Genomic DNA, 18,130 nt, shown 5'->3' on the forward strand with positions numbered 1-18,130 from the left:
AAAGCAGGGACTGTCACTAAAGCATTACCCATTTTAGAAGGGGAAAACAGATGAGGAGTTGAAACTTAAGTCAGCCTTGCTGTTTCCCAATTTTTTGAATTGTGTGTGTCTCTCCTTTGCTATTGATAGTTAACAGCCTTTGAACTGGAATATATCTCAGTGATAGAACACTTGCCTAGCATGTGTGAAGCCCCATGTTCAATCCCCAGACTTCAAAGGGGGTGGATTAGATAAGCTCTTAACCCACAGTATTTGTGGCCAAACATGAGAAAGAATTTAGGCATCTCTAAATGTTTTAAGACTACTAAATCATAAATTGAGGAGAAAGGTCGCTGGTGGTTTGAACAGTTGGATAATTCAGTTTAGGAAAATCTATTCTGAATCAGCATTAAAACAGGCACTGGCCCAGCATGGTGGCACACACCTATGATCCCAGTGGCTCGGGAAGCTGAGGCAGGAGGATCACAAGTTCAAAGCCAGCCTTAGCGAAAGAGAGATGCTAAGCAACTCAGTGAGACCCTGTCTCAATATAAAACAGGGCTGGGGATCTGGCTCAGTGGTCGAGAGCCCCTGAGTTCAATCCCTGATACCTAAAAAAAAACAGGCAACTGATCTTTGCTTCCCAATTTTGGCACCTGGAGCTGAAAGCAGAAGAGTGGGGGGCTATGAGGAGGCTCCTGTAGCTGGAACAGTATGAAAGCAGACGACCTCAGCTCCCACGCTGGGCTATAGAGGGGATAATAACTGGGTGCTCCCTCCCTAGCCTCTTTCATCTGAGGAGTTCAAAGCACCTTACCTCCATTAACACCCTGCACAGTAGGTGGGAGTACCCACAGAATAAGTCAGGGAAACTGAGGCCAGGAGGCACAGCCTGGGGCTGACTGTGAGTCACCTGTAGGGCCTGGAGCCCAGGAATCCTGACGCCCAGGCTGCTGGACAAGTCCTTCATCAGGGTGTGAGGTGGGTGCTGTGTTTTTTAAACAGTATCAATAGCTGTGGTCATGGGTTTTAATGCTTACCCATCAGAGGCTCCGACTCCCACCAAAACAAGTCAGGTGTGGGGGCTGGAGCGTGTCATTTACAACTTTATGGCCTCATATCCAAGAGCCCTATGCATTTATTCTCTCTAGTCATGGAGTAGAGATGGATGGAAATAATCCAGAACCTTATTTTCAGGCCTCAATTTTTTTCCCCCCTCAATAAATGTAGTTCCTGGGCTGGGGATGTGGCTCAAGTGGTAGTGCGCTCGCCTGGCATGTGTGCCACTCGGTTCAATCCTCAGCACCACATACAAACAAAGATGTTGTGTCCGCCGAAAACTAAACAATAAATATTTAAATTCTCTCTCTCTCTCTCTCTCTCTCTAAAAAAAAAAAAAAAAATGTAGTTCCTGGTGGTTGGGGAGAGGGGCTCACTGGTACAGTGCTTGCCTAGCACATGTGAGGCACAAGGCTCCATTCTCAGAACCATATAAATAAGAATAAATAAAGGTCGACAACTAAAAAAAATTTTTTTTAATGAAAATAAATATAGTTTCCAAGCAAAATGATTTTCATTTCCTTGTGCATGCACTGAGGTGATGGCATAGGGAAAGCACAGTATAAAGGGAGAGATGTCTGTGAGGCTCATTCAGTATGAAATGGGCAGGAAAGGACCATGTTCCAATGTGGCTGACACACAGCAGTCAACCTTATGACTATTTTTTTTTCTTTCCAGATAAAATAACTTGGAAAATGAAAAAAGAAGTAAGTCACCCACAATCCTATTTCAGAAATAATCATTAGCATTTATAATTAATAATAAATTTTTTTCCTTTTCCTTTTTTTGGGGGGCAGGGTAAGTGAATTGAACCCAGAGATACCCTACCATTGAACTATATCCCCAGCCCTTTTTATTTTATTTTATTTTTATTTTTATTTTTTTAAAATATTTATTTATTTATTTTTAGTTTTCAGCGGACACAACATCTTTGTATGTGGTGCTGAGGATCGAACCCGGGCCGCACACATGCCAGGCGAGCACACTACCGCTTGAGCCACATCCCCAGCCCCTTTATTTTTTATTTGAGACAGAATTTGGCTAAGTTGCCCAGCCCGGAACTTGCCATCCTTCTGCCTTGGCCTCCCAAGTAGCTTAGCCCAGCCAATAATAAATTTCTGATTCAGACGTATTCTTTCAATCTTATTTTTCTCTACATAAGGGTGATACCATTTATATCACTGGGATATTTTATAATTGCCTTGTTTGCTTGCTTGTTTTGGTACTGGGAGTAAAATCCAGGGCCTTGTGCAAGCTGAGGCGAGTGCTCTGCTCCTGAGCTACATCCCCAGATCTTTTTATTTTGAGATAGGGTCTTGCTAAGTTGCCCAGGCTGACCTGGGATTTGTGGTCCTCCTGCCTCAGTTTCCAGAGTACCTGGGATTGCCGAACCCAGTTGTATCCCACTGTTTTCAGTTACACTATTCCATGTAATTAAAAAATATATAAAAACCTTTCTAATGTGTACATAATAACATTTGGTGGTATGGCTATAACCTTGTTTACCTATCCAGACTCCCATGGTTAGCCTATAAGTCACTACCAAGTACTATGGCTAATTAAGAAGTATCCCCCAAAGGATTATGCGTTGAAGGCCTGATCCCCAATGCAGCGATGTTCAGAGGTGGGCCTTTGGGAAGTGACTGGATTATGAGGGCTCTGATGTTATCTGTGGATTGATCCATTTATGGCTTCATAATTTAAATGGACTTTTGGGAGATGATGAAAACCATAGGAGTTGGGACCTAATTGAAGAGACTGGGTTCTTGGGGATGTGGTTGTCCACAGGCCCCCTTCTTCTTTCTCTCTGCTTCCTGACTACCATGAGGTGAACAGCTTTGCTCTGCCACACCCTTCTGCCATGGTGAACTGCCTCATCACAGGCCCAGGAACAGTGGAGCCAGCCAACCATTGACTGAAACCATAAGCCAAAATAGATCTTTCCTTTAAGTTGATTTTTCAGGTGTTTTGTCACAGCAATGAAAAACTAATACACCAAGCTTTTGTAATGGAAAATAGTGCTGTGATTAACATTTTTGTACCCTAATCTTTGTCTGAGTCTCTGATTTTTAACTCAAGTGAAATAGCTCACATATCCCAGGTTCTGGATTCATATTACTGAAATCCTTCCTAAGAGAGTGCTACTTTAGGGCTGGGGTTGTGGCTCAGTGGTAGCGTGCTCACCTAGCACGTGCAAGGCCCTGGGTTCCATTCTCAGCACCACATAAGTAAACAAAATAAAGATATTGTGTCCAACTACAACTAAAAAAATAAATATTAAAAGAAAAAGAGAGTGCCACTTTATGTCTTACTGAGTCATTCTTCCTGATATCTCTACTGGCCTTACCATTAGGATCTGTGCATTTCTTGACTCTGAAGTGGAGACTCCAATACTTGGAACACAGTGTGAAATTTGGAAGAACTCACTAGGGACCACAGATCATTGGTTCCCAGCCTAACAAAAAGGCTTAAGAGGGAGGGAGCCCTACAGCCCACAGTGCTGAAACATACCCAGTCTGTATGAGTTAGCAAAATGCTCACCAACAGCTGGCTCACGATGAGAAGTTTGATTCCATCAGGATCTGTAGGAAGAAGAAAGGGAAGGTAGATTTGAGGGATTTTCTGTCCTGTCTCAAGAATCCTGAGAGGGAGCCAGGTGTGGTAATATAAACCTATAAGCCTAGCCACTTGGGAGGCTGAAACACAAGGATCACAAATTTGAGGCCAGCCTGGGCAACTTAGAAGACCCTGTCTCAAAATTAAAAATTAAATGGCCAAGTGTGGCAGTGCACTCCTGTAATCCCAGCAATTTGGGAGATTGAGGCAGGAGGATTTCAAGTTTCAAAGCCAGCTTCAGCAACTCAACAGGGCCCTCAGCAGGACCCTGTCTCAAAATATAAAAAAGAGCTGGGGATGTGGCTCAGTGGTTGCATACCCCTGAGTTCAATCCCCAGTACCAAAAAACCCCAAAAAGGGTTGGGGATATAGCTCAGAGTGCCCCTGTGTTCAATGCCACCAAAAAAAAAAAAAAAATCCTGAGAGGGTGGGGGTGACTTTAGACAGACATACCCAACACTATTAAGTCTCCTACGGATCCCTCCTCTCCTTTATCTTCTCTTTTCTCTTACCCCTGCTACTGAGCCCTGACCCAACCTGATCTGGGCTGCCCACTCCCTCTTCTTCTCCTGTTTAGAAAAGAGAACCCCAGATTAGCATACATCTGCTGTGGCTTCATGCCTACTGAGGATAAGGGAAAACACATGTCTCATTTCCCACCCATTGTATCCCTTCTTTTCCTGCCAGGGAACTAGCTCCAGACAGTTTCAGAGGCCCAAGTGTTCAGGTTGGCTAAGACTGACGGGCTCTGGATGAGCTGGGCATTTGACGCCTGTGAGGTTAAAAAAAGTTGAGTACTGGGGCTGGGGATGTGGCTCAAGTGGTAGCGCGCTGGCCTGGTATGTGCGAGGCACTAGGTTCGATCCTCAGCACCACATAAAAATAAATAAAGATGTTATGTCCACCTCAAACAAAAATATATATATATAAAATTTGAGTACTAATAAGATGCTCTAGTGAGAATACACAGCAAGGTTTTAGTTTTAGTTTCAGTTTTACCCTCCTCATTCCAAAAACCTGAAGCAGATATGAAGGAGGGAAAGAAGAAACCCCTTATAAATCATCCCAAATAGAGCTGGGTATGGTGGCACAAGCTTGTAGTCCCAGCTACTTGGGAGGCTGAAGTGGGAGGATTGGTTGAGCCTGAGTTCAAAGACAGTCTGGGCAACACAGCCAGACCCTGTTGCTGTCTCGTTCCCCGCCCCACCCCAATACTGGGGATTGAACCCAGGGTACTTCACCACCAAGTCACATCCCCAGCCCCTTTTATTTTGAGACAGGGTCTCACTAAGTTGCTTAGGGTCTTGCTTAGTTGCTGAGGCTGGCCTTGAACTTTAAATCCTCTTGCCTCAGTCTCCCAAGTCACTAGGAGTTGTAAGTATGCACCCAGCTCAGACCATGTCTTTAAATTTTTTTAAATAAAATTTTAAAATCCCAAGTAAATATCAGGTCCTAAGCAACATGCTTGCTATGTAAATTTAGCTTCAAGAAATATCTCCTGGTGCTTCCCTTTGCACTGGGTCATGACCTCTGAATTCTTCCAGTCTTTTAATTCTGGCACCTCCACACTGCTTTGTGGAGTTACAGAAACAGCAAAGGAGGGAGATTGGGATTTGAGAAAGATTTTCCCCAATTTGTAAGTCATACCAGAGGTCACATAATCTATTTTGAGCTAAAATTCAGTCCCCACTGTAGTCAAACAAGGAGATTGAAGCTTCTCTCTGGAAAATAAAAGAGAAAATGTGCCTGCCTTCCTACCATCTGCCTCCTTCCCCTTTTCCTTTCCTTCTTTCCATTCTTCCCTTACAATAAACATTTATTGGCTACCATAATCTGATTTTTAAATGCAGTACCACTCACAGATTAGAAGACTCCGTGCTTTTAAGAGTCCAGGATTTCTCTAATCTCTAGACAAAGAGTTACAATTCCCAGAGCTGTAAGAAGATTGGGTGGAGATGAGAAATGAATCATCCTCTGGCACCCCCAGGGTGACATACCTGTTTACTGCCCCCACAGACATTCCTGGCTCCTGATTCAATGAGTAGGTGAGGCTGGGGGGGTGGGGTGGACAGGTATCCTAAGGGGAGGGGAACCTGCCCTCAGAAACCTGCCTTCTCTACCCCAAACAAAGCAGGGATGTGGAGTGTGTGAGGTGGGCCCTGTGAATAGAGTGAAGAATTTAAAGGAATAAGGAATAGAACCAGGTCAAGGAAACGTTAACTTGGTGAGTGAGCCAGAAAACTGGTCCACTTTACAATCATTTAAGACAATTTCTTTCTGCCAAGCTCTGGAGTGGTCAGATTGAGAGTAGAGTAAGAAAAAGGCTTTCTTGTTTCTTGGAAAGTCCAAACAGAAACAGAGTATCACAGCACAATGTGGTTCTTTTCAAACTTATTTTTAACTCATGAAACTCCAATATACAAAACAGACATATGTGTGGCTATTTTAGCCGAAGTTGTGTGAAAATAGGAAACCCAGACAACCTGTGCTTCTATCCCATGGCAGCTTCTAGGGAGCTCTGTAAACACAGTTTGAAAATAACTGTAGTTGCTTAAAGATCGTGAGGCTTGAAGTCAGCTCCTCTCCTACTCTTAACACATAAGCAGTTTTATGACCTTAGTTATTAGGTGATTTAGCTGCTCTGAGCCTCAGTCTCTGCATATGCAAAGGAAACATGGTAATATGCATTGCTGTGAGGATTAAGGTATGAAACTACTTAGCACATATAAGTGATGTGAGCTGTACTCTGATCTCTAGTCAAGAGCTGGAGAGGGGCACTAATGGTCAGAAGAGCAATCTTGGTGCAAACATCTGAAATAAGTTTTCTTAAAAAACAAGGGATATTTGGATATTGTGTGTGTGTGTGTGTGTGTGTGTGTGAGAGAGAGAGAGAGAGAGAGAGAGAGAGAGCAATGGGGAGGAGTACCTTGCTTTTCTGGAAGGAACCACAGTGGCCTGCCTGACCCAGTGACTTGACCTTACCTGAGGTAACTGCTTTGTTCTGAGAAGGCAGTAGTACCTTTGCTAGAGAATTTTATATTGCAAATTTTCCCTGTTGCTACTCAAATTCTTAGGAGGGAAATCTTCATAAGCCCTGGGTCTCCATTTCCTGGAAGGATAATCTGGCAGTGTAGAAAGGATAGGACTGGGGTTGCTTGAATCTTCGTGAGCCTGGTCTCTGTCTAGACAGCCCTGTCTCATCTTAGGACCAGCCGTATCTCTTTTTCCAGAATAGAGAATCTGGCACTAACCTCACTCCAGGCATTTTTAAGAGGGTTTTAAACTCAGGTTCTGTCTTGCTGGAGTCACTGTGGGAAAAAAGAAATAATAAGACACACCATTTTTAGGGAACTCTATGAGAGAAATAAACCCAGGATATAGCTGCAAACTCACAGGTAGAATCAGATAGAAATGAAATTATAATTAAATAAATGCACCTATGTAAATGTAAGGGGTTAGGGGCTGAGGGTGTAGCTCAATTGTAGAGCACTTGCCTCATATGCATGAGGCCCTGAGTTCAAGTTTCAACACAGTAATAAATACATAAATAAGTAATAATAAATAAAAATGGTAAAAACAGCATATCTTATCTCTGTTTATATGTTAACAGGAAAGGGAAGGTGGCTAGTCAATTTTTTTTTTGTGTGTGTGTGTGTGTGTGTATGTGTGTATCAGGGATTGAACTCAGGGGCATTCAACCACTGAGCCACATCCCCAGTACTATATTGTATTTTATTTAGAGACAGGGTCTCACTGAGTTGCTTAGCACTTCACTTTTTGTTGAGGCTGTCTTTGAACTTGTGATCCTCCTGTCTCAGCCTCCCAAGCTGTTGGGATTACAAGCATGTGCCACTGCGCCTGGCCAGCTAGTCAAATTTTGATTTAGGAGTTGAGGTTGCTCAGTGATAGAGCACTCGCCTAGCATGTGCGAGAGCGTGGGTTCGATCCTCAGCACCACATAAAAATAAATAAATAATATAAAGGTATTGTGTCCAACTACAACTAAAGAAAAAATAAAAATATTAAAAAAATTTTTTTGACTTAATGTGACTTTGAAATTTGGAAAAGGTTAAAAAAATGATCAAGTGAAAGTAATGGATAGCCACCATGAAATTTCAAAAGGAACTTGGCATTTTTATCTGTTTTGCCTTTTGAGACAGATTTTTAAAAAATATCCTTGCTGGGGATTGAGCCCAGGGATTTTCACATAGTAGGCAAGCACTCTACACAAGCTATACATTTAGCCTCTGGATAGACTTTTCAATCGAGATATAATTGACATACCATAAATTTCACCATTCTTCAGTGTTCAGCTCAGTTCATATTCACAAAGTTGTGCAACTTCACAGTATTTAAAATTAGAACATTTTATCACCCCCAAAGAAACCCTGTATTGCTGGGCACAGTGGTGCATGCCTGTAATCGTTGCCACTCAGGAGGCTGGGGCAGTAGGAGGATCACAAGTTCCAGATCACCCTCAGTAATTTAGTGAGGCCCTAAGCAACCTAGTGAGATCTGGTCTCAAAAATCTAAAAATAAAAATAAAAAGGTCTGGGTTCATGGCTCAGTGATAAAGCACCCTAGGGATCAATCCCCAGTACCAAACCAAACAAAAACCACCCTGTACCTATTAGCAGTGGGACCAAAATTTTTATTTATTTATTTATTGGTACCAGGAGTCAAACCCAGGGGTGCTTTACCATTAAGCTACATCCCCAGCCCTTTTTATTTTTTTAAATTTTAAAACAGGGTCTCTCTAAGGCATAAGAGCTTTGCTAAATTGCTGAGGCTAGTCTTGAACTTGTGATCCTCTTGCTTCAACCTCCTAAATGGCTGGGATTTCAGGCATGTGCCATTATGCCTGACTTGAAATTTTCAAAATGTCAAACATAGACCAGGAAAAGAAGGCAGTAAATCTTACTTTTGGTTTGATTAGGGTTTTGGTGGTGTTTAAATATGTCACAGACAAAAAGGTCTGACATCATTACAGTACCTCAACCAAGTAGTATGTAGCCATAAGTGTCTGATATGGTAATCCACAGCATCTGCTTTTGAAATTCTTCAACAGCAACACACAACCTTAGGACAGCTCTTTTCTCATTTCTTTTTTCTTTTCTTTCTTTCTTTCCTTTTTTTTTTTTTTTTGGACCAGAGCTGCTGGGATTACAGGTGTGCTCCACCGCGCCCAGCATCATCTCTTCCCATATGAGTGGTCAGGAAACAAGAGGCAAAAGTCAGAGGTGGAGAGAAAAGAAGAAAGAGTTCCTTTCCCAGGACCTACCCCATTAAGAGAAAGTCACCAGACCTGTCTGATCAGAGAAATCAGGTCACCTCCAGAGCTGAGAGGAGTCACCTGCCCTAGCACAGAGTGTCTGTCAGGTTTGGAACCTTGAAACCCAACACACCACCAGGAAAGGAGGGGAGATAATAGGGAATCCAAAAGGCATCAGAATGTCCTGAAGCATCCCCTGTAGGATTAGGAACTGTGACAAGAGCCCTTCAGTTTTAAGTCCCATGAATGTGGCCAAATTTGGACTCTGGGGAACTTGATGAGGCTGGACTGAGTTCCCTCATTCTGCCAGGTGGAGGAGTGAAGCCTGCTGTCAGGCCTGCCTTTCTGGGGGACCCAGCAAACAAGCAAGCAAGCAGTCAGTTTTGGATTAAAACTGCTCTTCAGTGCTGGTCCTGGATGATTATTCTGCTTTGGGCCCAGAATGCTGGAGGAAACCCTAGATTCATTTATTCTAGAAGGATTAATAGCTAACATTTGTTGAGCACATACCCTGAGCTATTTACATGCATTTCTTTTCTCAAACTTCACAGCAACTCTAAGAGGAAAGTACTGTTTTTGTTTTTTTGTTTTGTACCAGGGATTGAACTCAGGGGCACTCAACCACTGAGCACATCCCCAGTCCTATTTTGTATTTTATTTAGAGTCAGCCTCTCACTGAGTTGCTAAGTGCCTCACCATTGCTGAGGCTGGCTTTGAACTTGCTATCTTTCTGATTCAGCCTCCAGAGAGGGCCAATGAGGGCCAAAAGGCAAACAAGGTCACCAGGCTTGGGCAAGGCGAGATGGGAACCAAACCCAGGCAGTTTCACTCCAGAAGCCCACGTTTTCACTTTTATCGTGTGGAGAGCCTTTAGTTCAAGCCTCTTATGGTACAGAAGGGAAACTGAGGCCCACATAAGTATACTGCCTTTTCCAAAGTGGCAAAGCCAATCAGAGCAGAATGCAAGTCTCTAGGCGACCGGTTCAGAGATGCCTCTCAAGTGCAGTGGGAGCGACCAGGTGATTTGTTCCAGCCCACCCTGCTACCCAGCCTGGCCCAGGCACCGCCAGGTGAGCGGATGACTCAAAGGGCGGGGACTACGTTTTGCGCACGGCCTCGCCCGGTCCCGCTGCTCTGAGGAAGCCGAGCTCTCGGCCCAGGCGGGTAGTAACTTGTCTGAGTGAAACCGGGAAAGCGCCGCCCTGGGCGCTTGGCGGGCGGCTGGGAAGTCGCTCCGTCAGTCAGTTCGTCCAGCGCCTGCGGAGCAAGATCCGCGGCTGCAGCACTTGCTGCAAGTGCGCTGCGGCTCACTCCCGGGTTGGCCAGGCGCGTCCCGGGGGCGGTACCATGGATAGATCCCTCCTGCGATTGGTGGGAGCGACCCCAGGCCCCGCCTCCAGTCTCCGGCCGGGACCAAGGGTCGGAGCTCCGCTGCCGCGGAGCGCGGCATGTTGTTACCTGCTCGGGTAGGAGGCCGGGGTTAGGCTGGCCGGGCTGCCCGCGGCCCTTCCTACCCAAGTAGCGCCTGCTCCCCGCCCGCGCGTCTCCTTTTGTCCCCATCTCCATACGCTGGGGTGGGGGTCGTTCCCTTCTTAGGTCTAGGTTTTTAATGCCTCAGATCGTGCACCCCTTGGCTCAGATCTGAGCATTTGATGGAACTGTTTGCCGCTTTCTTGTCTGGGGTACTTAGTGCCACTCAATGAAGCATATCCCTGCGGCGCTGTCCTCACACCTCGCACCTGAGACCTCACTGGTTTCCGGCTCCCCCAGATCCGAGCTTTTCTTTCCCCTGCCCCGCAGCACCCATTCATCTTCTCAGCCGGGCAGAGGAGCCTCAGAGCCTCAGTAGCTCTCACCTGACTCTCCCAGGACCGGACCAGTCTGGGGCCCCTCTGTCAGAGAGAGCTGGACTCCCGCCTCTCACCTATATTCACCAGCCCCACCGGGAGCCAGCCCCAGGGGAGGTCAGGCCCCAATCCAGAAGTCCAAAGTCATTCCCTCTCCCAGCCCATGGCCAATGACTGGAAAAGACAGAAGGAGTGTCACAGGAACTTTATTGAGAGGAAACAGGGTCACACCCAGCAGACATGCTTTCCCTCATTCTCTCTCGCTCTCGATCTCACTCAGTCTCTCTCTCTCTCTCTCTCTCTTCTCTCTCTCTCTCTCTCTCTCTCTCTCTCTCTCTCTCTCATCTCCAGCCTCTGCCACACAGTCCATTCTCAGCCACCAGGGGTGGGACACTCCTCAATTCCTAATAGACAGCAGGAGGGTGGGTAGCCCAGTCAGGGGCAGAGACGGGAGGAAAGGGGGTGCAGAGAGCAGGGGTGAGTGGGACCACCTGCCGTTAGGAGCACCTGACAGCTGCATGCAGAGTGGGATCCCCAGCCCAGGGTGGGCTCAGCTCCACTGCTCCCCTCCAAGGCTTTCGGAGTTGGGGCAGAGCATTGGGAAGGGTCTGGGAAGGCGGGGCCTCCCGCCCCATACTAGTCCTCTTGAAGGGCTGGGGACTGGAGGGCAGGGCTGCAGGTGGGTGAGGGGCAGGCTCAGCTCTGGGGCTCCTCAGGAGCCTCCCCACCCTCTTCCCCGGCGTTGTCGGCTGTCCAGAGGGTCAAGTTGTCTCGCAGCAGCTGCATGATGAGGGTGCTGTCTTTGTAGGAGTCCTCGCTGAGGGTGTGCAGGTCAGCCATGGCCTCATCAAAAGTGGTCTTGGCCAGCGTGATGGCTTCCTCGGGGCTGTTGGCAATCTCATAGTGGAAGACGGAAAAGTTCAGGGCTAGGCCCAGACGGATGGGGTTGGTGGGCGGCATCTCCTTCTTGCTGATGTCCATGGCCTCCTGGTAGGCTGACCGGGCAGAGTCGATGATGCGCTTCTTGTCGTCACCAGTGGCCACCTCGGCTAGGTAGCGGTAGTAGTCGCCCTTCATCTTCAGGTAGAAAACCCGGCTCTCCGCCTCCCCGGCCTCCTTGATAAGGTGGGAGTCCAGCAGGCCCAGCACGGTGTCGCACACACCCCGGAGCTCGGTCTCCACCTTCTCCCGGTACTCTCGCACCTCGGGGCCCTTCTCTTCCGAGCCTTCCTCGTTGCTCTTCTGCTCGATGCTGGACAGGACCCTCCAGGCAGCCCTCTGGCCGCCTACCACGTTCTTGTAGGCCACAGAGAGCAGGTTTCTCTCTTCACAGGAGAGCTCCTCACCCTTTTCCACGGCGCCCTTCATGAAGGCTGCCATGTCCTCATAGCGTTCAGCCTGCTCTGCCAGCTTGGCCTTCTGGATCAGACTGGCTCTCTCCATGGCTCTGGGGACAGACAGACTGGCGGCGAGTTAACTGGCTGCCTTGGGACCAATGCTGGACTCTGTGCCTCTCCGACTCTCGGTCTGCCTTTTGGCTGGGTGGCCTGGCCCAGGGTAGGGTGGGGAGGAGCAGGGGCGGGACTGGGGCCCAGGACCTGCCTCCTTCTCCTCTTCTCCCCACACCCTTTCCGGCTCTTCCTTAAAGGTAAAAGGGCTGGGATGTGTGAGTGAGTCATCAGGACAGTCAGGAGAAAAGTAGGTGTGGGCTCCACCAGGGCAGGCACCTATGGGGGCTCCAGGCTGCCTCCTGCTGTTCAGGGTTGCAATGCAAGGGTACCCACATTAGGAAGTGGCCTGGATTCCCCAATCAGATTCTCCTTCCCAGCACCCTTTTAGGGGTAAGAATGGCTTCAGCTACCTGGCTACTTCAGCCTAGACAGAGTCCAGCAAGCCAGGAGCAGCAGAATGTGGATCCTTCCTTGGTTCAGGCTATATAGCTCATGTTTCCATAGAATCATAGTTTCCCAAGCACTTTCAAATCCCTGATCTAACTTAATTCCCATTATGTCTATGTGCATAGGTCCATGGAGATGGGAACACTAAGTCTCAGAGAGGGGCGAAATCTGCCCAAGGTCACACAGCTACCAGCTCCCTATATTGCTTCCCTCAACACCTTTCTTCCAGGCTTCTTCCTGAGTCTACCTAAACATCATTCCATCCCCTGGTCCTCATTCTCTCTCAAGGTCCCCTCTGAGCTCCTAGAATGCATAGGTAGGAGCTTTCAGGTTGCCACTTAATGAAGAGTTTAACAAGTGGCCTCTGACGCTCCAGCCCAGCCTTTGTAATTAGTCACCCAGTAAGTTCCTTCAACACCTTCCCCATCACAGCACAATTTTCCCTTTCAAGTTGGTGGCCTGTTGCCACTTGTCTGAGGACTTACCCTCTGGCTCTCCATGCCAGGTCACCTGCCCCTTGAAGCTGCCTACTATCATGTATCAGCTGGGCTCACCAAGGGTGGGGGCCCAGCTGGTTGGCTGTCCCATTTTCCTGTCTGACTCAGACTGCCTTCTGTCAGAGGCTGGGAAGCAGGCCACCAAGGTGCTCAGTCCAGTTTGATCCCCCTGGGGGGGAACGCTAGCAACCTGGGGAGAGACGGGGCTGAGGCAAGGGAGATGGCTACAACACATATCATTTTGTTTTATGGGGCGGCAGTTTGAGCTGAGTGATGTCTCCCCCAAACTTGTCTTCCAGAAGTTTCCCTGTTCCTTCTCTTTGACCATGGCCCTATCTCTGACCCCTTGAAAGAGGCCTCAGAGATGGAGATTCCTCTGTTGCCAACCTTCTGTCGCTGCTAGTTGAAGAGGGGGGGGTGTCCTGTCTTCAAGTTTCATCAAGAATCAACTAAGAGTGCTGGCTCTGGGCCCATGAGGGTGGCTTCCTGCTTTTCTACCCTGCCCTACCCAAAGCTCAGAATGGCTCAGAGATGATACTCCCCTCTGGGATTCAGCTAGTTTGATCCTTGACCTGGGACCATTTCACAGGCCTGTGTCTCCCCCAGCTCCCCTGAGTATCTGAGCACTCTCTTTGCCCACTGGAGGCCCAGAACTCTGAAGAACTGAAGTTGAGATCTGCCTCTTTGCCACAAGAAAAAGTAAGGACTTATGTGGGCTAATATTGTAGGGTTTAAAAGAAAGCAGAAGGGATTTTAGGCCTGACATCCTGAAGGCTTTGCTCTCATCAGAGCACTGACAGAAAATGATGGAAAGTAGTTACATTAGAATATCACTTACAGAGAGTGTCTTTAGGTAGAGAGACTCCCTGACTTTTTTTTTCCCCATCATCTCCAACTTATTAATATGCCTTGTTTTCCATGAGACAGAGTAACCTGTATCTTTAGAATCAACTGCCTGAGTTCAGTTCTTACAAGTCGTGGTAACCTTGGCCAAGTGACAACCTCTGTAAGCCTCAGGTCCTGTAGGTGTAAAGTGAATGGTCACAGCCCCTCAGCACTGCCTCCTCTCTCCATCTAGGCCACTCCTCTGGTCTCAGCAGGCCCTGGGCCCTCAAGGACCTTCTTTTGCACTAGTCATCGATCCTGGGCTTCCCTAAGTCCTGGGGGAAACCTAGGGATCCCAAGACAATGGGAGCCTGGTAGGACTAGGAATTTCAGAGTTTCTCCTAAATCAAGGAGGAATTTTCTTCCCACCACTTCAGCCAGGGGGCCTGGCTCATATCACAGGTTCCATGCCTTCAGCATACCCAAGCAGAGGAAAGGAAGCCCTCTCATCCCCCTTCTCCTCTGTTGAGGCTCCAGGATGAAACTGGGAGTCAGGCTGCCTGACACCTCCTGCCAGCTCTGGCCTGTTGATCCTGACTCAGTTCCTGTCTGTTACCTCCTTTTGCCTCAGGCTTCCATTTCCCAAGTCCAGGAGCCCAGGCGGGCAGGAGGCAGCAGGCCCTGGCAGGGCACAAAGCTCCACATCAGCTGCCTGAGTCAGCAGGACAGGAGCTGGGGCTGCAGCCCAAGGGGGGCCTTCCTCATTCTGCCTGCCACCTTCCCACCCTCCTGGAGCATCCCCAGGCCCATATTCAACCAGTCCTTTCTTAGCTGGCTTTGAAGTAATAGGCTTTGAAGAGCTGTGCTAGAGAGAAAGCAGCAGCCAGTTGGTATCTATCTTCACCGAGAAAAGAGATGGGGTTTTCTGTTTGCAACTAGGGGGACTTTGGCTAGCTTCCAGAAAGACCTTCAAAGTAAATTTCTCTGTTTTTGAAATGATCAAACTAAACAAGTGATCAGAGAAGGCTCTAGTACCTTCTCTTCCTGCTTAGTTGTGAATAAGAGTCCAGTTATGTAGGTAAGAGCTCTCTCTACTAGTTGCTTTCAGGAATGGACCCTAGATTACTTTTAAGTGATTCGGCCATTCTCTTCAAGGTGCTATGGCTCAGAGTACCCCACATCTCCAGTCTGGTCTAGGAGATAGTGTGGAATTTATGGAGAGAGACTGGAATGAGGTCAGGGTGTTGGACTGCATTCCAGCTCTGTTATAAGGCCTTAGCAGGTCCGTTCCTGCCCCTGGGCTTCAACTTTCCCATCAGTTCAAGGAGGCTGGCCCATACCACCTCCAAACCCCTGCAGAGTTTAGGGCTTCTCCAAGATTTCATCCATTCCTGGGGTATGCAGAAGGGTTAGCAGTTGGGGCAGAGACCAGGTTCCAAACTTGGATTTGCTGCTCTGTTAGCTGGATGACCTTAGGCAGCTCCTGCACCTTCCTGGAGTCTCAATTCCCTCACCTGTAAAAAGGCTGACATCAGCTGGGTGCGGGTGGTATGCACCTATAATCCTAACTACTTGGAAGGCTGAGGCAGGTGGATCGAAAAGTTCGAGGCCAGCCTTAGCAACTTAGTGATATCCTGTCTCAAAATGAAAAGTAAAATAAGGACTGCGGATGTAGCTCAGTGGTAAAACATCCCTGGGTTCCATCCCTAGTTCCAAAGATAAACAAAACAAAAGCTGACATCTTCTTGGGTTAAGGTGAGAAAATGGACCTGGAACTTGGCAAGCCCTTGCTAAATGGCAGCAGTAATTAGATTTTTATTTAATCTTTTTGGTACTGAGGATTGAACCCAGGAGCGCTTTACCACAAAGCTCCACCGAGAGCCCTTATTTTACTTTTTATTTTGACATAGGGCCTTGATAAGTTGCAGCTGAGGCTGGCCTTGAACTTGAGATCCTCCTCCTGCCTCAGCCTCTGGAGTTGCTGGGATTACAGGCCTGTGCCACCACACCTGGTTTTTAGTTAATTAGTTTTTAGCTCCTGGTACAGTGTGCATGCCTGTGTGTCTCCATGTGGGATGGCAGCTGGGGAGAGGAAGGTTTCATGAGACTGTTACCCTGGGCTGGGCTCAGTTCAGGGGGTGTGGATCACAGACTGGAGTTAACCCCTGTGTTGGTCTGGGCTGGGCCTTTCAGAGTTCAGAGGTCAGCTAAAGCTCAAAGGTCTCTGGAATTGTGATGAGTTCTGGGGGGGACAGTGCAGAGGCTTTAGGCCACTTTCCCACTTCCCTCATGGTTGTGTGGTGTTCCCTTTAACTCTCCTTAGCAGAGGTGACATGTTGGAGCAAAGCTGGGAGTGAGGGTCAGCCATGCTTGCATACCACCATGGACCCGGCTGCAGACCCCAAAGTAAAAAGTGGCACCAGTCAAGGGTACAGCAAGAAGAGGGGAATCTTTATTTTGGTTATAAAAGGTCGCAGACAAGCACCCCCCAGCCCTGGGCTCAGCTGATTTTCCCACACCTGGCCTGGTTTCCTTTAGGTCTTCTAAGGAAGATGGCGTTGTGCAGAGCCAGCTCCATCCCTCAGCGCTTGGGGCAAAGGATATAGGCTCCTTGCATCCTACCTACTGGGGGAGGGGATGGGGCTGTGGGAACAGTGTCAATCTGGTTGTGCTTAGAACAGTCACCAAACTTGTTCAGCAGCGTCATCAACACCCCAGACGGCTCCTTAAGAAACCTGCTCAGCTTGACTATGGCTATGCCTGATTTGGGGGGTGAGGGCTGTAAGGCAAGATTCCTGAAGAGTCTTGACACTTCACAAATCTGGGGAAGGGGAAGGAAGGGGAGGAGGGTGGGAGAGTTTCAGCATCATGTTACAGGTATTGTGCTGACAGCTGCATTATGGCTTCCTACACTCTGGCCAGCATGGGGTGGGGCAAAGAGGCCAACCCCGGTCCCCTCTTGAGGGCCCTAGAGAGCACACATTGTAGGGCAGGCGGGGGCAGAGCCTATAGGCACAGATGGTGGCAGATGGGCCACAGGTTAGGCAGGTGGAGGTGCCGGGTGCCTGGCTCCCCCCAGGCCACTCCTGGAGAGGCAGAGAGCAGCGGTCCTCAGGAGGTCCTTAAGCCCCTGCACACACTGGAGATCCCAGGCAGGATGGCAAAGAAGGAGAAGAGAGAGGGTTAGCAGGGGATGGGAGGAGAGAGGTGACCTAAGGGGCCCACAGTGGGGACAGGGTCTGCCACAGTGCCTGCCTTTGCATTAGAGAAGGGCCAGGGCTTGAGCAGCAGGCAAAGGAGCAGGAGAGAAACAGGCAGGTGAGAGAAAGCTCAGCAGGGACAGAAAGCCAGGACCAGGAGTGTTGGTGACCAAGGGACCCTGCACATCAGGACACTACCATAACAGGTCCAGGCACCTCAGAGCAGGTGCCCCATCCTCCCCAACCTCACCCTTCACCTCCTCTTCCAGCAGGACAGCTGCTCTGAGAGAAGCCACTTTCTCAGTCCACCTAGGGCAGGACTAAGATCCTTCCGCTTGAGGGGAGCCCTGGGGACCTACCACCACTAGCACACACACCGCACCACATACAGACAGATGGATGGGCTCCATGGGGTTGGCGAGGCATGCGGTGACGATGAAATGGTGTGTGAGGGGAGCGGGCAGTGCTGGCCGCCAGGCGAGATACGGTCTTACCAGCTAACCCTCTGCAAAGAGGCCTGTTAGCCCCCTCAGGCTGTGCAGGAGATGGCAAAATCCTGACAGGTGTCCTCCTGGGGGAGATACCAGAGAGGTGGGCCAGTGTTATGAGTTGTCTGGCTGGGCCCTACCACCCAGGTGGGAGGCTCTGCTCACAAACTGGACTCTCCAACATTTCCTTAGCCAAGCAGTCAAGAGGGCTCCAAGCCTCTGAGGCAGGGGAAGGGGAGGGGGTGAAGAGGGGACAAGGTGGTTTAGTCACAGCCTCCTCCTTTACTCTGCCTCCCACAGACAGAGCTCCATGAGGGGAACTTCAGCCAGACCGTTCAGTCGGATCTTTCTGTCTCCCCAGGAAAGACAAGTTTGTCTAAAAGAACCCAAGGCTGCCAGCTGGGGCCTCAGCAAAGGAAAAGCAAACAAAAACCAAACCAAAGCAAATC

At 48.6% G+C, this 18,130-nt stretch overlaps 1 protein-coding gene across 1 annotated transcript; it reads right to left on the minus strand.

The window, feature by feature from the left end:
• Positions 1-10,963: 10,963 nt before the first annotated feature.
• Positions 10,964-15,364, minus strand: Sfn (stratifin). Its single transcript, XM_015485445.2, has one exon. The coding sequence runs from the start codon at positions 12,214-12,216 to the stop codon at positions 11,470-11,472; it is 747 nt and encodes a 248-aa protein (XP_015340931.1). The 5' UTR covers positions 12,217-15,364; the 3' UTR covers positions 10,964-11,469.
• Positions 15,365-18,130: the final 2,766 nt, after the last annotated feature.

This window comes from Marmota marmota, unplaced genomic scaffold, assembly GCF_001458135.2.
Source record: "Marmota marmota marmota unplaced genomic scaffold, marMar, whole genome shotgun sequence".
In the NCBI taxonomy this organism is placed as follows: Eukaryota; Metazoa; Chordata; class Mammalia; order Rodentia; family Sciuridae; genus Marmota; species Marmota marmota.

Coding starts and splice junctions, on each gene's coding strand:
- Sfn (XM_015485445.2), bottom strand. CDS start 12,216: ATGGAGAGAGCCAGTCTGATCCAGAAGGCCAAGCTGGCAGAGCAGGCT.